Source organism: Notechis scutatus, chromosome 3 (assembly GCF_049901735.1).
Source record: "Notechis scutatus isolate UNSWTSFEM ecotype Mainland chromosome 3, rNotScu1.2, whole genome shotgun sequence".
In the NCBI taxonomy this organism is placed as follows: domain Eukaryota; kingdom Metazoa; phylum Chordata; class Lepidosauria; order Squamata; family Elapidae; genus Notechis; species Notechis scutatus.
The window spans coordinates 26,335,419-26,352,245 of NC_142011.1; the positions used below are offsets into that span (position 1 = coordinate 26,335,419).

The following is a 16,827-nucleotide window of genomic DNA, read 5'->3' on the forward strand; positions in this document are numbered from 1 at the left end:
TGGAAAACGGAGTGACTTAGAGTGCAATCTTATCTGTAGCTACCTAACCAAGACATACAGACCAGATTCACACACTAAGTCACCATGTGGTTTCCTTGATTTTGGTCTAACATGCAATGTTGACAGGCAAATGTATTTTATTTAGTAAACCATAGTGAGATAATGTATGAATCCTATCACCCAGTTCAGTGAAAATAGAAAATCAATGCAAATCAAGACTCTATGGTTATAAATGAGACTGCTTATTAACCTTCTTCTGAAAGCCATATAAAATTTGAGAGATCCCTGGATGAAGTTCTATTCTCTATAATTATATGGATGCATATAAGTTCTCCTGAAACAGTAGAAAAGTGATTAGCCATGCCTGCCATGTTCTTTTGTTGTTGTTTTTAGTTTCCCAACCTAGCCTGCAGTCTTGAAATGGTACTACCCATTCAGTTAAGCATCTAAGACAGTGTTTCTCAATCCTTGGCAACTTGAAGACATGAGGACTTTCAGCTCCCAGAATTCCTCAGTCAGCCTTCAAGTTGCTAAGGATAAGAAGCACTGATCTAGGCCAGAGGTCTCCAAACTTGGCAACTTTAAGATTTGTGGTCTTCAACTCCCAGGATTCTCCAGCCAGCATAGCTGGTTGACTGAGGATAGCTGGCTGAGGAATTCATTAGCATACCTGGCTGAGGAATTCTGGGAGTTGAAGTCCACAAGTCTTAAAGTTGCCAAGTTTGGGACCCCTGATCTAGACAAGACAAGGTCAGCCAGACATTGTCACTGCTGAGACAGAATGCTGCTTATTGAAATAAATACTTGGCTTCCACACCAGTATTTTTAAAAGCAAAACCAGTCCCTATTGTTGTGCTCCTGTTTTATTAATAGAGCTATACTGTTTTTATTGCATTAAACTTTTTGAACATCTACATCTTCAGTACCGATTCTTTCCTTTATTATTTTAATGAAACTAATATCTATAATAACATTTATTTTGTCTATCCAATCTGATTTTCAAATGCTTCAGACAAATCTCCAAACCTACACCATCTGATGTATTCAACTCTTCAGATAATACTCCCAAAATGAATTAAGCAAGGATCATGACAGTAAGAAAGCTGTAAGGGAGCATAATCCAATACATCTGGAAGGTGCCTTTGCAGGAAAGTTGCTTTACACTAACATCTGAATCTTTAAATAAATTCAGAAGGTAAAGATGCATCATGTACTGGATTTCTGCCAATACATAGTAGAATCGACTCTTTCTGCCTTGGTTTGTAAGAATGTTTTCTGAACTTGTCCTCTCAGAATAGCTCCACATCATCTGTTGGATGAAAAATTGGATAAGAAAGAGAACCGTGTCCTCCATAATACAATACAACAAGGTAGCATCTAATCACAGCTCAGGGATTGTTTAGAAACTGCTAGTGCCAGACTTCTTGTATCATATATTTTATGAATCCTAGTTCAGGGTTTTATTATTATATTTCATTTACTAAAAAAATTTCTGGCCCCTTCTTCAGGGAGTCAAGGACAGCATGTGTATTTCTCCTCTCATTTCACCCCATTTTACTGCATTTTCTGAGGTTTTAACCTAAGGTCTCCTAAGTCAGGGATGTTGTCATGTTGTTGTCATGTCACATATCATGACTTTTTTCTCCTTTGCTAAAATGGGGGTGGGCATGGCCAGCACATGACACATCCGGCCCATGAGTTGCAAGTTTGACACCCCTGTCCTACGTCACCCAATACTGACTTCTAGATATGCTCAAATGCATTTGCCATTATCTCCTGCTGGCGGACGTGTAGGAAATGTAATTTAACAAACCTTGAGAGTATTAGCTTGGAGAGGATTATCCAAAAGATCATCATTTAGCTTTATTATTCAGTTCATTGGCACCCCAATTTTTCATCATCAGATTTAAAGGGAAAGATAGTGCTGCTTTTTAATAAAGGTATGTGTCATGGTTTGATGAATACAAATACATTTTAATGGTTACCTTTCTCATTACATTTCTGGGATAGCACTGGAACTCTCCACATTGCTATTTTGATTTTCTCTGATAGTATGATTTTCCATGAGTGCAAATAACATAGAAGATCAGGAATCAAAAGGATATTGCTGTAAGCTAGTAGGAATGTATACATCCTGTCCAATTTCCTTTGCAATCTGAGAGGAGTATGTAATTCACAGAGTTGAATTTGGTGCCCTTTAGTTTTTAATCAAAGTTTGCAAGGCTTCTGAAAAAGGAATTAATCTTGATAGTGAAAAGTTGGATTCTGCTTTCCTTTTGCACACCCTGCTCCATTTTTGGGTCTCCTGGGCCTCAGGGAAGCCTCCTGGGGGGACATTTTTGCTCCCAGGAAGCTTCCCGGAGACCCAGGAAGGCAGAAAATTGTGTGCGGGGGGGAGGTGCACAACATTTTTTTGCCTCCTGGGCTTCAGGGAAGCCTCCTGGGTGAAGCAATAAGACAGTGAGATGGATCAGCTGATCGGAACAGCTGATCATCTGGAGGGGGAAAAATACCTTAAGGAGTGACTGGGTGGGGGGGAATGCAGTCAGCGATGTCAGGCATGCGCATGATGTCGTGCATGCGCAATAAGGACTGATTGGGTGGGGAGGGGAGAGAGGGTGGGGCCAGCCAGGGGCATGATTTGCAAGTTCTCTAAACTGCACAGAATCATAACAACCGGTTCTATAGAACTGGTCCAAACCAATAGAATCCTACCCCTGGGGAAAATGCAGTCAGCAATGTCGAGCATGAGCGTGATAAGGACTGGGTGTGGAGGGGAAGGGCGGGTGGAGAGGAGCACGGTTTGCCAGTTCTCTGAACTGTGCAGAATTGGTCCGAACTGGTAGAATCCCATCCCTGCTTTAGTTACTATAGGTGGCACAAAAAGAGGAACAAAGGACCCACAACTTATACTGTATCTAAAGATTTTGTTCATGTCTGATCATCCTAACTCCACTACAGAGTGTCATCCTAAAGTTTTGGAAGAGGCCTTAACAGCAGTACATGATAGAGTTCCAGAGTAGACATGAACTTGGCCAGTGGAGCATTGATTCCAGAGGTGACCCCGCTATCTTGTTAAAGAATTTTTTAAAATGTCAATTCATGGGAGGAAATTAAAATGGCAAGCAGTGAAGAAGGAAATGAGAGTTTCTTGGCCTCTTAGTACCTGGGAGAGTTAACAATGTAGCCATCAAATGAGTGAGATTTTAGGCCGATGGCATAGAATTATGAGTCAATAGTCTGGGAAAAACAATGGTTGGGAAGTTGATATTGTAAAAAATGGACCTTCAGGTTAGAAGTCTAACTAAAGCAAATGGGTCTTCCATTTGTCATCATCCCAACATTGGCCTTGAGCAAACCTGATGGGAGTTGTAATCCGAAGGTACTAATTTGTGTAGCCTGGGCATCTAGAATTCTCAGAATTCTAGAAGTTGAAGTCCTCACATCCTAAAGTTGACAAGGTTAGGAAACACTGGGTTAAAGATATGAGACTAAAACTGGGGAAATTCTAGTCCTGCCTTAGAAACAAGCTGCATGACTTTGAACCAATTATTTTCTCTCAGGCATAGACTAACCACTTGTAAAACATGTTGCCAAAAAACTTACAGGGAACTTTGCCATGAATATCCATGAATAATAAATGAGAGAAAAAGAGAATTAGAAGGGATGTTTGAGGTCTTCTAGTCCAACCTCTGCTCAACCTGGAAACCCTATATCATTTCAGAAAAATTTCTCCTTAGTTCTAGGTCAGTTTTCTGCTTGATTATTTTTCATCCATTGCTTCTTGTCCTGTCTTCAGGTGCTTTGGAGAAGAGGTTGACCCCCTCCTCTTTGTGGCAACCTCTGAAATATCAGAACACCGCTATAATTTCACCCCGGTCCTTCTTTTCATTAAACTAGACATATTCAATCCCAGCAACTGTATTTTATGTGTTTTAGCCTCCAGTCCCCTAATCATCTTTGTTGCTCTTGTTTGGACTCTTTCTATGGTCTCAACACCTTGTTTATATTGTGGTGACCAAAACTGGTTGCAGTATTCTAACTGTAGTCTTACCAAGGTGGCATTAATATTTCACATGATGTTGATTTTATCCCTCAGTGAAGCCTAAGACTGTGTTTGGTTATGTTTTTGGCAGCTGCAGCACACTGCTGGTTCATATTTAAGTGGTTGTCCACTAGGACTCCAAGATCCCTCTCACAGTTACTATTATTGAGCCAGGTACCACCTATTGTATAGCTGTTGCATTTGGGTTTTCTCGTATAAATATAGAACTTTACTTTTCTCACCATTGAATTTCATTTTGTTAGATAGCACCCACTGTTCAAGTCTGTCAAGTTCCTTCTATATTTTGAGCCTATTTTCTTGAGTGTTCATTATTCATTAATAGTTCAAAATTATCTGGAGCTCAGTAGGCAGATTGGATAATCCCAGTCTTACATTATATGTGCTAGCTACCTACTTGTTCCTAAACTTATCAAAAGTTAACTTGTGAAGTTAACTTTATCATTTTTAGAACATAACTCTTCATTTTTGTCTCAGAAATAATTTAATGGGGTTTATTTCCCTGATAAATAAGATTGAATCCTTAATTAGTTTAGACTGCACAGCCAAAGACCCAATCTCTCTGTTATGCACATACACAAGACTTCAGGTTGACTTTAAGTCAACCTGCATTCCTGCATTCTGTTGCTGAGATATAGTTAGCAATGCTACTTACCCAAATGATTGTGCAACCTGATACCTGGGAATACCTACAAAAATATTTTTCTTCTTGCATTCACACTTCACAAATTCTGATCAGCAGACTGATCAATATGTTTTTTTATTATTATTATTATTATTATTATTATTATTATTATTATTATTATTATTATTATTATTATTATTATTATTATTATTATTATTATTATCATCATCATCCTGGGACATCACACTTATCTTCTTGATGCCATTGTTGAGTTTGTTGTTGAATTTCAGCAGTGATATTAGTTAAATCAATGTTTATGTCTTGCTGGTTTCATAAACAGGCATGCTTTACAGGAAACTTCTGAAGAACAGTGGGATCTAAATTACTCTGTCAAATACTGTGGATATTAATGTTATGTTTAGAAAAGACAATCTAAAGCCATCTCATTATTAATCCAGTGGCTAAAATACTCACTTGGTTTACTATTATTATATGTTAATGTAAAACTGAAGTCTCAAAGGTGCTTTTTCAAGAAGCAACTGAACTTTCTGGTTTTTCTTTGAAGACTGAAGAAGCTTCTTGGATGAGAAGCAAAATGTCTTCAAAGAAAAAACAGAAAGTCCAGTTGCTTCCTGAAAAAGCACCTTTGGGATAACCATGACCTGGATGGCTGAGAATCTTCATGGGCTTAAAACTGAAGTGTTCTGCACATTGTGGAATATCCTTATACTACGCAGAAAGTGCTAGTGGTATGCTGAAGTGTTGCAACCATTAACATTTTGACCTTATACATAGTGGTGGGATTCAAATAATTTAACAACCAGTTCTCTGCCCTATTGACTAACTGGGTAGGCATGACTGGGTGGTCATGTGACTGGGTGGGCGTGGCCAACTCGATGCCACTTATGTTAAGAGGCGCTTTGCCTCACCTGGCCTCTCGTGACCATGGAGATGCTGCAACAGTTGTAAGTGTGAAAAACAGTCATAAGTCGCTTTTTTCAGTGCCATTGTAACTTTGAATGGTCACTAAATAAACTGTTGTAAGTCAAGGATTGCCCATACAAAAAGTTTCTTTGCTTGCAAAAAGCTGCCCTAAATACCAATCATTAAATTAGAAATGGGGGAATACACACTAAAGATCAATGATACCCTAAATCATCTGTCTGAATACCATCATGGAAACCTAAAACATTCTGTCTGAATACCTTCCTTTTCATCAGCAATACCTGCAAACCGGAGTTACAAATCAGACAGGGTGCCAGAGCACCTTGAAGAATTAAAATAGTTAAAATGTAATGACAACTATCAGCAGTCAACTCTTGCTCATAAAGTGAAACCCTTTAACAGAGAGGTCATTTAAGTTAACAAACAGTTCTCCCAAATAGGTACGAACTGGCTGAATCCCACCACTACTTATACAGCATCACTTCATCCACATTTAGTTAGGGGTATGTCCCAATGTCTATATTCACGTGATATGATTTAATAGATTAATTAAAGAACTACAGGTTGCATCATGCAAGATGTTAAGCTTGGTTAGCTGAATTTTCTGACCCCAAGCATTGTGTTCATTGGAATATTATCCACGAGTTCCTTCAGGAAGAAAAATAGTATAAAAATAAAATTAAAAATTAAAAAAATACATTCTTATTGACATTTAGGCAGAGTTTTACCAAATAATGGAGCCTATATCCAAGAGAAATATGCATAAGATTGCATTATCCTTCCTCAATTGGAACACTCCAGTTTGCAAATTGAACACTTTTACAGAAATGTCAGATGTAATTTAAATGTATCTGCTAACTTTTCACTTCTGTTTTTGCTTCACATTTTAAAGCTGAACAGATTTTCCTCTTTCCTTTAAAAAAAACCAGATTATATATACTGCTAGGATATTTAACACAGAGAGACATATTGTGTTTTGACCAACCAAGGATTAATTTATATGGAATTCTTTTTAAAAAAAAAAAATAAGTCACTAAAAATCAAATGAACAAAGAAAAAAGATCTAACCACTCTCCTAACAAACAACATCTGATGAAATGCTTTGAAAAAGAGAGAAAAACATCCTTTTGAAACAGAGAACATTTTCAAGCACAGTCTTTCCAAAAGGCTGAGGAAAAAGCTTACTAGTTTAGGTAGATAGTATTATTTTACTAAGTAAATAAATAAGACATACCAAATTCTGCTACCACATACCAGACAGGAATTCATATTTGAAATGGGGCCAATTTCATATTTGAAGTAAATCCCATTGACTATATTGGGCTACTCTCTTAGGGACAAATGCCAAAGCAAAGTTCTGCAGTTTGCTTCAAAAAAAATAACTTCTATATCCTCACAAGTTTTAGCTATCACAGCTTTTACAAGACTATATACAGATCTGGCGATCCCTGCAGGGGATGCAGGCTTAAATTTGAAAGGTAATTTATTTTGCTACCATTCCGTTTCAGGGGAAAAGTCACAATAACTCAAGGGGTTTGGAGCCAGGGTTCTTTTAAATAGCTTCTTGGAAAAAATGGAACATTCTACAGAATATTTTTCTCTCCACTCCCATTTTCTCTTCTAATAAGTTTCACTCAATCACAGAAAATTCTTTTTTTTCCCCTTTCATTCAAGACTGCCTGCAAAGTCCCTACACTTTTCTGGCAAGATTTTTCAAGAAAAGAGAGAAAGTGACTGGCTCAAGGTCACAGACCTAAGTTGGGGGTGGGCCAAGGGGGAGACTAGAAGTCTTAGTTTTTAGCCAGGTGCCTTAATCATTACACCAAATTGGCTTTCTCTGCAACTTAGCTGCAGCTTTACGATATAAACTAATTTAGCTGGTTTCAGGTTTGACTTAGCCTAACCTAGCCGGGGATTCTCACCTAAAACACACAATCTTTTTTCCTTTGAAGATATGCAGCTTTGCATTGGGGGAAATGTGTATTCTACCTCACCTTGTTAAAATGTTTCATTCTTGGTACAATTTTAAAACAAATGTTTTTAATACTACCTAATGCATAAAGCACAGAAACCAAGGATCATCTAAAAGGGACATGATTTACAACTTAACATGCTGATACCTGTTGCAAGTGTATGATTACTGTGTAAACATGTTTACACAAAATTGGGGTGATATTTTAAGTATCAGGTATAAGCAACACAACATTTCAATGGAAATTGAACCATTAATTGATGGTTAACATTCTCTAGAGATAGCTTCCCTAATAAATTAATGGATTGGAATTATTGGAATTAGCCAAATCTTTGGCTAAGCAAGTGTCTTTTCAGAGCTTATTCAGTTCCTCTGCCATGTCTTGCACAAGGGATATAGACATTACGTAGGAAATATAATATGTTCATTAATTTTGTTTTATCTCCCAGGGCTATGTGGAAGAACAAAGAACTGATTTGATTCAGTTAAGGAACTATAACTATAACAAACTCTAACCTGATACTTATAGTTCCTTAAGTGATTCTGCATGCATAAAAACTTAGAGAACATGCTGAAAGCCATTGGTTATTTATGCAAACATTACTGCATGCACCAGCAATTATGGTATGCATTTTGAAAGTATACATTCAATAAATGTAAAGAATAAACCTTGAAACGCCTGTTTAGACCTTGTCATGCTTAAGAGCACTGCAGTGAAGCATCTTAATTGAAGTAAAAGAAACAAGTACAGCCACAGAGACAGATGTAAAAAGCATTTTACATTCCAGAGCAGCAACGAATGAGCAAATCCAGTCTCCAATATTAAAAACAGCAGATAATGTGTCACAACGGTTGCATCTCTATAAATTCAAGTTTATTACAGGTGTAATAGGAAATGTTCTGATTTCATAACAATAAGTCTTATGATATTCCCAACATTCTTTGTTCCTGCCACAAATGGATTTAGGGTGTTAAGAAAAATGTAGAAATTATTTTTTAAGTTCGCATGAAATTCTGTATCAGTAATATATGGATGGTAGGAACTCAAAAATTACAAAAGGTGAGAAAGGAGAAAAAATATCTGAAATTATCATTCGATCTTTTCTCCATCTAGAAAAAATCCAGTTCATTAAATTATTGTTGTTCTGAATTAATGATTAAGAAAGAAAGGGAAAAAAAATCAATTGTTTGTCTTAAATTCATACACCTGATTTCTTTCTTCTCTGGTGGCAACTCATCTTTACAACTTTTAAGATAGCTTGATGAGTAGCAAGTGAATGGTGGAAGAGGACTGATTAGATCCAGATTCCAATTCTTAATAAGCCACAAAGCTCACAATGTGGCCAATCATCATCTCTTAAGATAAAACTGGTTGGAAACCATAGAATTTCAATAGTATGGATCATAGGCTATGAACTACTTAATAAATGGGTAGGTCTGTGCTAAGCAACGAGAAAAAGTGTTCTGTTTTGGAAAGTCTATGAGGGCCAAGGATATGGTCTTCTTTTTCATGCAATATATACAATATGATGGTTTTTTCCCCACTTAGGACAAAGTTTATATCAGTCTTTCCCAGGGTAATACCTACAAGTGGGTTTGTCTATTATATCCAATATCCCTAATCAGCAAGATAAGCAGGAATAAAGAACAGCATATTCCAATATATCTAGAGTACCATATTGGGAAAGATATGCTTCTATAATGTGTGGGTGTCTATAACCATTTTACTTAGGTCATTTGTCAATAGTATATTTATCAATAATATATTTGACTGTTGCTTGGACATATTGTGAAAGCAATAAATATAAGAGAATCACTGTATGTGCTGAATCTGAACCAAGCATCTGCATTTGAGAATTAAATATCTAATATCTCAGGGCATGCATGTTGCATTCTTGGTACCTCTGGCCAGTGATATGCTTCAGCCCCTTGCTGGCTTTGACCTACAGATGTGCCTCAAATGAAATCTGCAACAAGTTCGCTGCAATTCTACCCGAGTCTCCCTTGATGTCATTGGAGATTCTTCTTGCCTGGAGTTACCTGGCTTCATACTTTCCAGCTTCAATCCCCATCATTACCACACAGGGCTGGGGAAGCCTCCTGTTTGAAATGTTGAAGAATCAACACTCGGCCAGACAAGAGATGGAGCAATAATCTGGTTTAGAATATCTTCCCTCCTCACAAATGAGCTGCCTAATTTGCCTCCCTAGGCTTTGGGCTGACAAACCTCAGTGAACAGCTGGTGGGAACAGGACTGTTCCCTATGGGATCTTAAGGCCTTTAACTGGGAGGATAGTAGAGATGTTAAAAGGACAGAGAATAATAAATCAAGTGAGAGAGAAAAAGAGCTCACTTTTTTTACAAAAATATTTATTTCTTTTGTAAAAATATAAATGATTGGTCATACATACTGCATTATGCTCTACAGTAGAAAAGAAACATTTTATATATGCTCCCTAGTCAGAATCAAGCCGACAGTCCATGGAGATTTTCAGTCATCCATTTCATGGTTGACCCACAGGTGCTTTTTCAGGAGGCAACTGGACTTTCTTGCATTTTCTTTGAAGACCTTTTGCTTCTCATCCAAAAAGCTTCTTCGGCTCTGATTGGATGGTGGAGAATGGAAGGATAAATCAGGATAAGGGTAAGGATAAACCATCCAGTCAGAGCTGAAGAAGTCTTCAAAGAAAAAAACAAGAGAATCCAGTTGCCTCCTGAAAAAGCACCTGTGGGACAATGAAACCGATGCAAAAATTGCCTCCACACATTTAACCAAGTACCACAAAAAGAAATTGCACAACTGCTTAACAAACTGTCGGTGGAAAGGTAAGAAACTAATAGGTTCAAAGCTGCCTCCTGGCCTTGGCTACTTGGAGAACCCTTAGTCCCGCTGTTTCTTTTCAAATCTTCTGCAATCTTTTCCCAAAGGGCTTTCGTTAAAAGTTAAATGCTGCAAATGTCTTATTCTCTACAGGCCTACGGTACCTGAGGGCAAGCGAGCCTCAGAAGTCAGATTTGGGGGTGGTTTGTGACTGAGGGGGGAAGCCCAATTAGATCTTTGCAGCCCCACGCAACTTGTGCCCCTTCTTAGCTTTTCCAGGCTCTCTCAAAGCCGCGACCAAGAGAATCATCCTTGGGCGTTGTTGCACTTTGCACATAGCCAAGCGGTTCCTCCGGGACTCACCTTTGGAGGTGATGGAGATCAATCGCGATCCTGCCGGCGCAAACTTGCCCCGGGGGCCGAGCTCAGCTTCGTGCTTTCGTCTTGCAGGTGTCCGACTGTCCCCGGAACCCCTCACTCACCTGGGCCGTCAGGAAGGCGCGGCGGGAGAACCCGCGAGAACAGCGGAGGTTGGGAGGACAACTTCCCCGCCGCCTTGGTCCAGGTAAAGCGGGCGGGAGGAGCGGAGCGATCGCGTTGCAGCCGCCGCTCGGACTGAAAGGAGCCCGAGAGGAGAGCGCTGTCTTTAACCGAGCCGCTGGAAAGGAGAGGCGGGGAGGGTGCGGGGGAGGAAGGCTGACCCCTTCCTCTGCGGGGCTAAAGAGCGGGGCTGTCTCTGCGGGGAGCGGGGCTGCTCTGCTTCGGCCCCACCCAGCCACCCACCTCCGCGGGCAGGATGGGTGGCGCCGTGCGCGGGGTCTCCCCCACACACACTGCCAGGCATCAACCCCCTCTGCCCCGAAGATCTCCTTGGACCCTGCCTCCGGAGGGGTGCTGGTGGTGGGCTTAACTAGGCGCCTTTGAGACAAGGTCAAGGATAGGAAGTCCTAATAGTAGTATTTCTAGCAATGTCTGTGCGTTCTTGCACAATCGCTAATACCTGGAAGATAAGTGAAGTCTAACTTTAATGCACATGAAAATCCGGTGCATCGTCTCCTGAACGGACTAATGCGGAGTAAGTCTTCTCTCCGCTTCTTCTATGCACATCAAGTTTTACAGCAAGCCAAACACAGGAATACTATAGTAGCGCAACCCCAAAGGTGCTTTTTTTCAGAAGGCAACGGACTTTGCTTTTCCTTGAAGACGTTTCACTTCTCATCCAAGAGGCTTCCTCAGTTCTGTCAGAACTGAAAGAGAAGGGAAAGGTCTTCAAGGAAAAACAAAGTCCAGTTGCTTTTTGAAAAAGCACCTTTGGGGACAACCATGACCTGGATGAATGAGAATCTTCACAGGCATATAGTAGTGCAACCATTCATAGATTTTGCTTAAGAGACAGTTCTAAAGAAAAACTTTACACCAGTATTTTTATTTTAAAGTGCAAGAGCAATACATTTGTTAAAATGCGGGCAATATGATTTAGTTGGTGTTGCGGGTCATGCAATGAGGCAGTTGGAGGAAATGTAAAGCCCTGTTTTCCAAGACTTCTGTAACTGGGCTAATTGTGAGTGTCACATCATAGTCTGATTAAAAGGCAGTCAGAGATAAGTAAACTCTTATCAAAAATTGGGAATTATGCAATATTTACAGACCCCCTCACATCCTGGACATAAATTGTTTCAACTCCTTTCCTCAAAACGACCGCTATGGAGCACTGCACACCACAACTAGACACAAGGACAGTTTTTCTCCAAACCCATCACTCTGCTAAACAAATAATTCCCTCAGCACTGTCCAACTATTTACAAAGTCTGCATTGCTATTACTATTAATCTTCTCATCACTCCTTATCACCCATTCCCTCCCACTTGTGATTGTATGACTGTAACTTTGTTGTTTGTATCCTTACAATTTATATTGACTGCTTCCTAATATGATTTGATTGCTTATTGTACCCTATGACTATTATTAAGTGTTGTAACTTATGATTCTTGACTTTTGACAGATGTATCTTTTCTTTTATGTACACTAAGAACATTTGCACCAAGACAAATTCCTTGTGTGTCCAATCACACTTGGCCAATAAAGAATTCTATTCTATATGAATTGCATTCAGTATACTGCTTTTAATTACCTTGTTGTCACAATAAAAATGTTTAAAAATGTTAATGTAAAAATCCAGATCCCTGGTAGCATCAATGCTAGAGAAATTAGATCTCTGACTCATATTTCCGTTGCTGCCAGGGATATTTTTTTTCTCTTTCTGGCACAAGAAAAAAAATTCACCAACTCTTAATGCTTGCAAATCATATCCTTTCCATCATTCTCAGCCTGAGTTTAGCATTTCTACCTAACCAGTGAAGATGGAATCCTAAGTTTTATATACCTTCATGATGCTGATGGAGACATTAGTCATGTTCGGGTATATAGAAGGAAGCTACAAAGAAAAAGGTTGAGAACTAATTTCTCTGGCCACACAAAGTTGGACCAGAAACAGTTTTCGCTACCTCAAATTTGTTTAAATCTAAGGAAAACCTTTCTGACATAAGATGTGTACACCAATGGACCAGTCTACCTATGAAGTACCATCCTTTCTGAAGGTTTTTTAAAAAAGAGGCTAGATACTGCCTCTCATAGATGATTTAATTGGTTTTCCATCAGATTGTAGAAGGGACCAGATCATTCCTGTGATCCCTTCCAACTCCACAATTCTGCCAGGGTTCCAAGTAATAACTCCATAGAAAGCAAAACTCTGAGGCAGGCAAGTTCCTCAAAGAAAATTTTTATTGGATGTATCATATTGGCACAAACTGATGAAAACCGACTCTGAAAGTTCCCGTGGTTTTCACCTAATTAAAAATTGAAAGTTCCCCCTTTCCCCAAACAATCAGTCACATTGTCCAGTCGAGGTGCTGGCCTGTTGCTTGTTGCACTCCTCCTCTCCTCAGTCACCTGTTGGAATGTCCTTGGTTCCCACAGGAAACTATTTTGTTTTGACTACAAACCCCCATCTAACTATGTCCCCGCTCTCTGTCCCTCTTCACGTTGTGGCAACCCTGAAGCCTCCAAAATGGCCCCAGTCAGGTTTGCTTCAGAGTTGACAGATTCATTCAAGTGATTATTTTCAAGTGGACTTTAATATCTTTAGGAAGATGTGTAATGGAATGTTTAGCAGACCCAGAAAACACAGGAGGAAGCAGGAGCATACCAGAAAAGATTCCTTAGTCCAGGAGAGAGAGGAAGAAGATTAAGAGTAACTCCATCTTTATTTTGCGAGTTATAAGCTGACATACAGACTTGACAGGATTTCAAGATTCCCTTACCTTATCCACTAACATTAGAAAGCTAATTTGATCTAGTCTTCCCTGGACTAGGAGCAGGGAAACCTCAGATGTAGTTTTGCTTGTGGCAAAACTTTGCTCTCTCAGCCCTGGGAAGAAAGGCAGGCCTAGCCATGATTCGCCCTTGCATAAAAGTGTAATGATTGAAACTGACTAGGTGTTGAACACCTTGTCTCTTGGGAGGGAGTGAAAGGCAGGAGGGCTGAAATAAACAAATATAGGGAAAGTAGCACATAACCAATAAATTGAATTGTAAGCTGTCCAGAGTCATTGACTGAGATGGCCAGCTGTAAAGTTAAATAAATTAAAAAATACCTAAATCATAGTGACATCCCTAATTGTTTTCAGGATGCTGAAACAAGTAAGAGTGGTTGAGCCACATTCTGAAAACAATGCTGCTTCTAGAAGTTGCAGTTCTAGACATCATTTCATAATTGCACAATTATGCCCTATTTTCTTCTACTATACTACTGCTAAAATTGTGGTACTGCGATCATGCCTTCTTTCCCAGATAAAATTGTGGAACTCTGGTCTCCTCTGCAGTGCCTGGTTGGAAGCCTGAAGAGAAATTGGTATCAACAATAGAGGTGGAAGACAGGAAAGGCATGAAAGAACGCAGGAAACATCTTGAGCCAAGGTGGTTCAATGGTTAGAATGCAATACTGCAGGCTACTTCTGCTGACTGCTGGCTGCCTGCAATTTGGCAGTTCAACTCTCACTAGGCTCAAGGTTGACTCATCCTTCCATCCTTTTGAGTTGGGTAAAATGAGGACCCAATTTGTTGGGGGCAATATGCTGACTCTGTAAATCGCTCAGAGAGGACTGTAAAGCACTGTAAAGCAGTATATAAGTCTAAGTGCTAGTGCTATTGCTATGTTGGTGGAGATGGCAAATGCTGGTAGAAAAAATGGCTGAAATAGGTGTATGGGGAGTGATTGCAGCAGTTTACTATCTGATAAATGCATGACATATGACCATGCCCACTGCCCTAAATATTGTGCAAACGCTGAGGCTTCTTCTACAGTATAAGAATACACTTTTTATAAGAATATTATTTTATGAGAATATACTTTTTGTATTGTCAAAAGTGACTCCTAAAGATTATCTTCTCCTAGCCTACATGATTCAACTCTCCATTATGATGGGCTTTTACAATAACTATTATTAAGGTTCAGTTGTGCTATCTCTAAAGTTCCTAACAATCCAGATTCATTGGTGTGATACTTTTGGTTGTTTTTAATTTTCAGTTACTGAACTAACAATAAACAGGACAAACCATGCATGAAGAGGCATGAAGAGGCTGAGACTCAAATTTGCAAAATACACATGATTCCTAAACGTATAAGCAAGCATCTTGGAACACATTATCCTTGTATCTCATCTTGAATGCACTCGACTTGTCTATGCAGCAACTCTGATCACATTCCATTGCTTTCTGTCCTGATATGTTTAATTGCATAAAATGTTCTTGGCACACAAGAATTGCTCACTCTTTGTCTTGATTTTCTGTGTTCATGCTTGTGCAGAAGCAAGTGGTATTGAAGACTGGTCATCTGGAAATATCAATGATAAAACATGTTCATCAAGTTTTGAGTTGGTATAATTGAACATTTATTTACATCTTCCTAGATTTTTATGCATACTAACGAATGTCTAGAGAGAAATAGTTTTTCTCCTTTATTATTAGAAACATTAATAGCGATAGTACAGAATAAAGAGAGAAGAATGAGAGGGTTTATTCAAACGCATTAGAAGCATAACCAATAAAGCTATTATTTGCTTCCCAACAGATGTTAGATAGTTGAAGTTCTCAATTACTATTTTGTGCCTCTCTGAAAGATCTGCAATTTGATCTTGAAAAGCATACTGCACTTTTTTCTTGGTTGGGCAGGTGATAATAGATACTAATAATGAAATTACTTGTATTTGTTCATCTACTTACATTAATGCAGATGCCTGTTGCTTTATCCTCAAATTGATTCAGTTGAGTTTCTGAGTAAGTGTGCATAATTTTAAGTATATAATGTAACACTTCCTCCCTAGAAGGAACTCTAGAAAAATTGTCTAGAATGTATAAAGGTACTTCAAATTTATGTTGCAAATATGGACATCATAAAGGGACATGTTATAGTGTCTGTGAACTTATAAAAAAGCCAGACATTTTAGGATTCAAATACATACAATGATACAAAGAAGTTTAAACCATGAAAAAATATGTTTATATATGATTAGTGCTGCAAGACTTCAGATAGTCCTCAACTTATAACCACAATTGGGACCAGAATTTCCATTGCTCAATGATTGGTTCTAAGTTGGGAGTCCCTGTGGATTTTACTCCACTAGTCATTGCCAACTATAGGGAGGGGGGTGCTCAACTTTGTTTCAATGCCATTGAGCCAGAACTATCTGAAGACATTTCCAGGGTCATATGGCTAGCATGACATCAGGGAGCGCTGTTACCTTCCCACCAAAGTGGAACCTATTTATCTATTTGCATTTGCATGCTTTCAAACTGCTAGATTGGCAGGACCTAAGGCAAAGATTGGGAGCTCATCCCGTCACATGGCACTCAGGTCTTGAACCTGGGCTGCTGTCTTCCCAGCCAACAAGCCCACCATCTTAGCCACTGAGTCACCGCACTGCTCCTTGGTCTAAGTTGAGGACTACCTATATTATTTGAGGACTACCTTTCCCAAGATGGAAAGACTCTGAAATACCCACATCAACAGATTAGTTCGTAAAGATTACTTGTTTGATTAAAAAAAGATTATAACTACATTTACTTTTCTTTATTTCTTTTTCACTTTCTTAGTACTTTTCTCTATTCTTCCTAAATACAAAATATGTACTGTTGATTATCTTCCATAAAGGTCCAATCCAGAGCAAATTGACCCTCTCCAAGATGCTGTGCATAGATATCTTCAGCTCCCCTCTGATCAGACAGTGCTGATACTACATGCAAAAGTTGCTCAGAAATCATATGGGAATGAAAAAAGGTAGGAAACAATTTGAACTTCCTTGTTTAAAGTAGATTTCACTGGAAATTTCTGCAGTAATTTAGAT

General features: G+C 39.0%; 2 protein-coding genes across 3 annotated transcripts in view; one reads left to right on the top strand and one right to left on the bottom strand.

Moving 5' to 3' along the window:
* MATN4 (matrilin 4) overlaps positions 1–11,164 on the bottom strand; it is a 44,639-nt gene extending 33,475 nt beyond the window's left edge. Inside the window, exon 1 of one of the 2 annotated variants that reach the window (XM_026665034.2) lies at positions 10,790–11,164. The gene's annotated coding sequence lies outside the window, so the exon portion shown is untranslated. The remainder of the gene's footprint in view (positions 1–10,789) is intronic. The other variant, XM_087959356.1, reaches the window with a different exon arrangement.
* RBPJL (recombination signal binding protein for immunoglobulin kappa J region like) overlaps positions 10,801–16,827 on the top strand; it is a 37,365-nt gene continuing 31,338 nt past the window's right edge. The window contains exons 1-2 of the mRNA XM_087959037.1: positions 10,801–10,991; positions 16,635–16,760. Coding sequence (XP_087815163.1) covers positions 10,801–10,991; positions 16,635–16,760 — 317 coding nt within the window. The remainder of the gene's footprint in view (positions 10,992–16,634; positions 16,761–16,827) is intronic.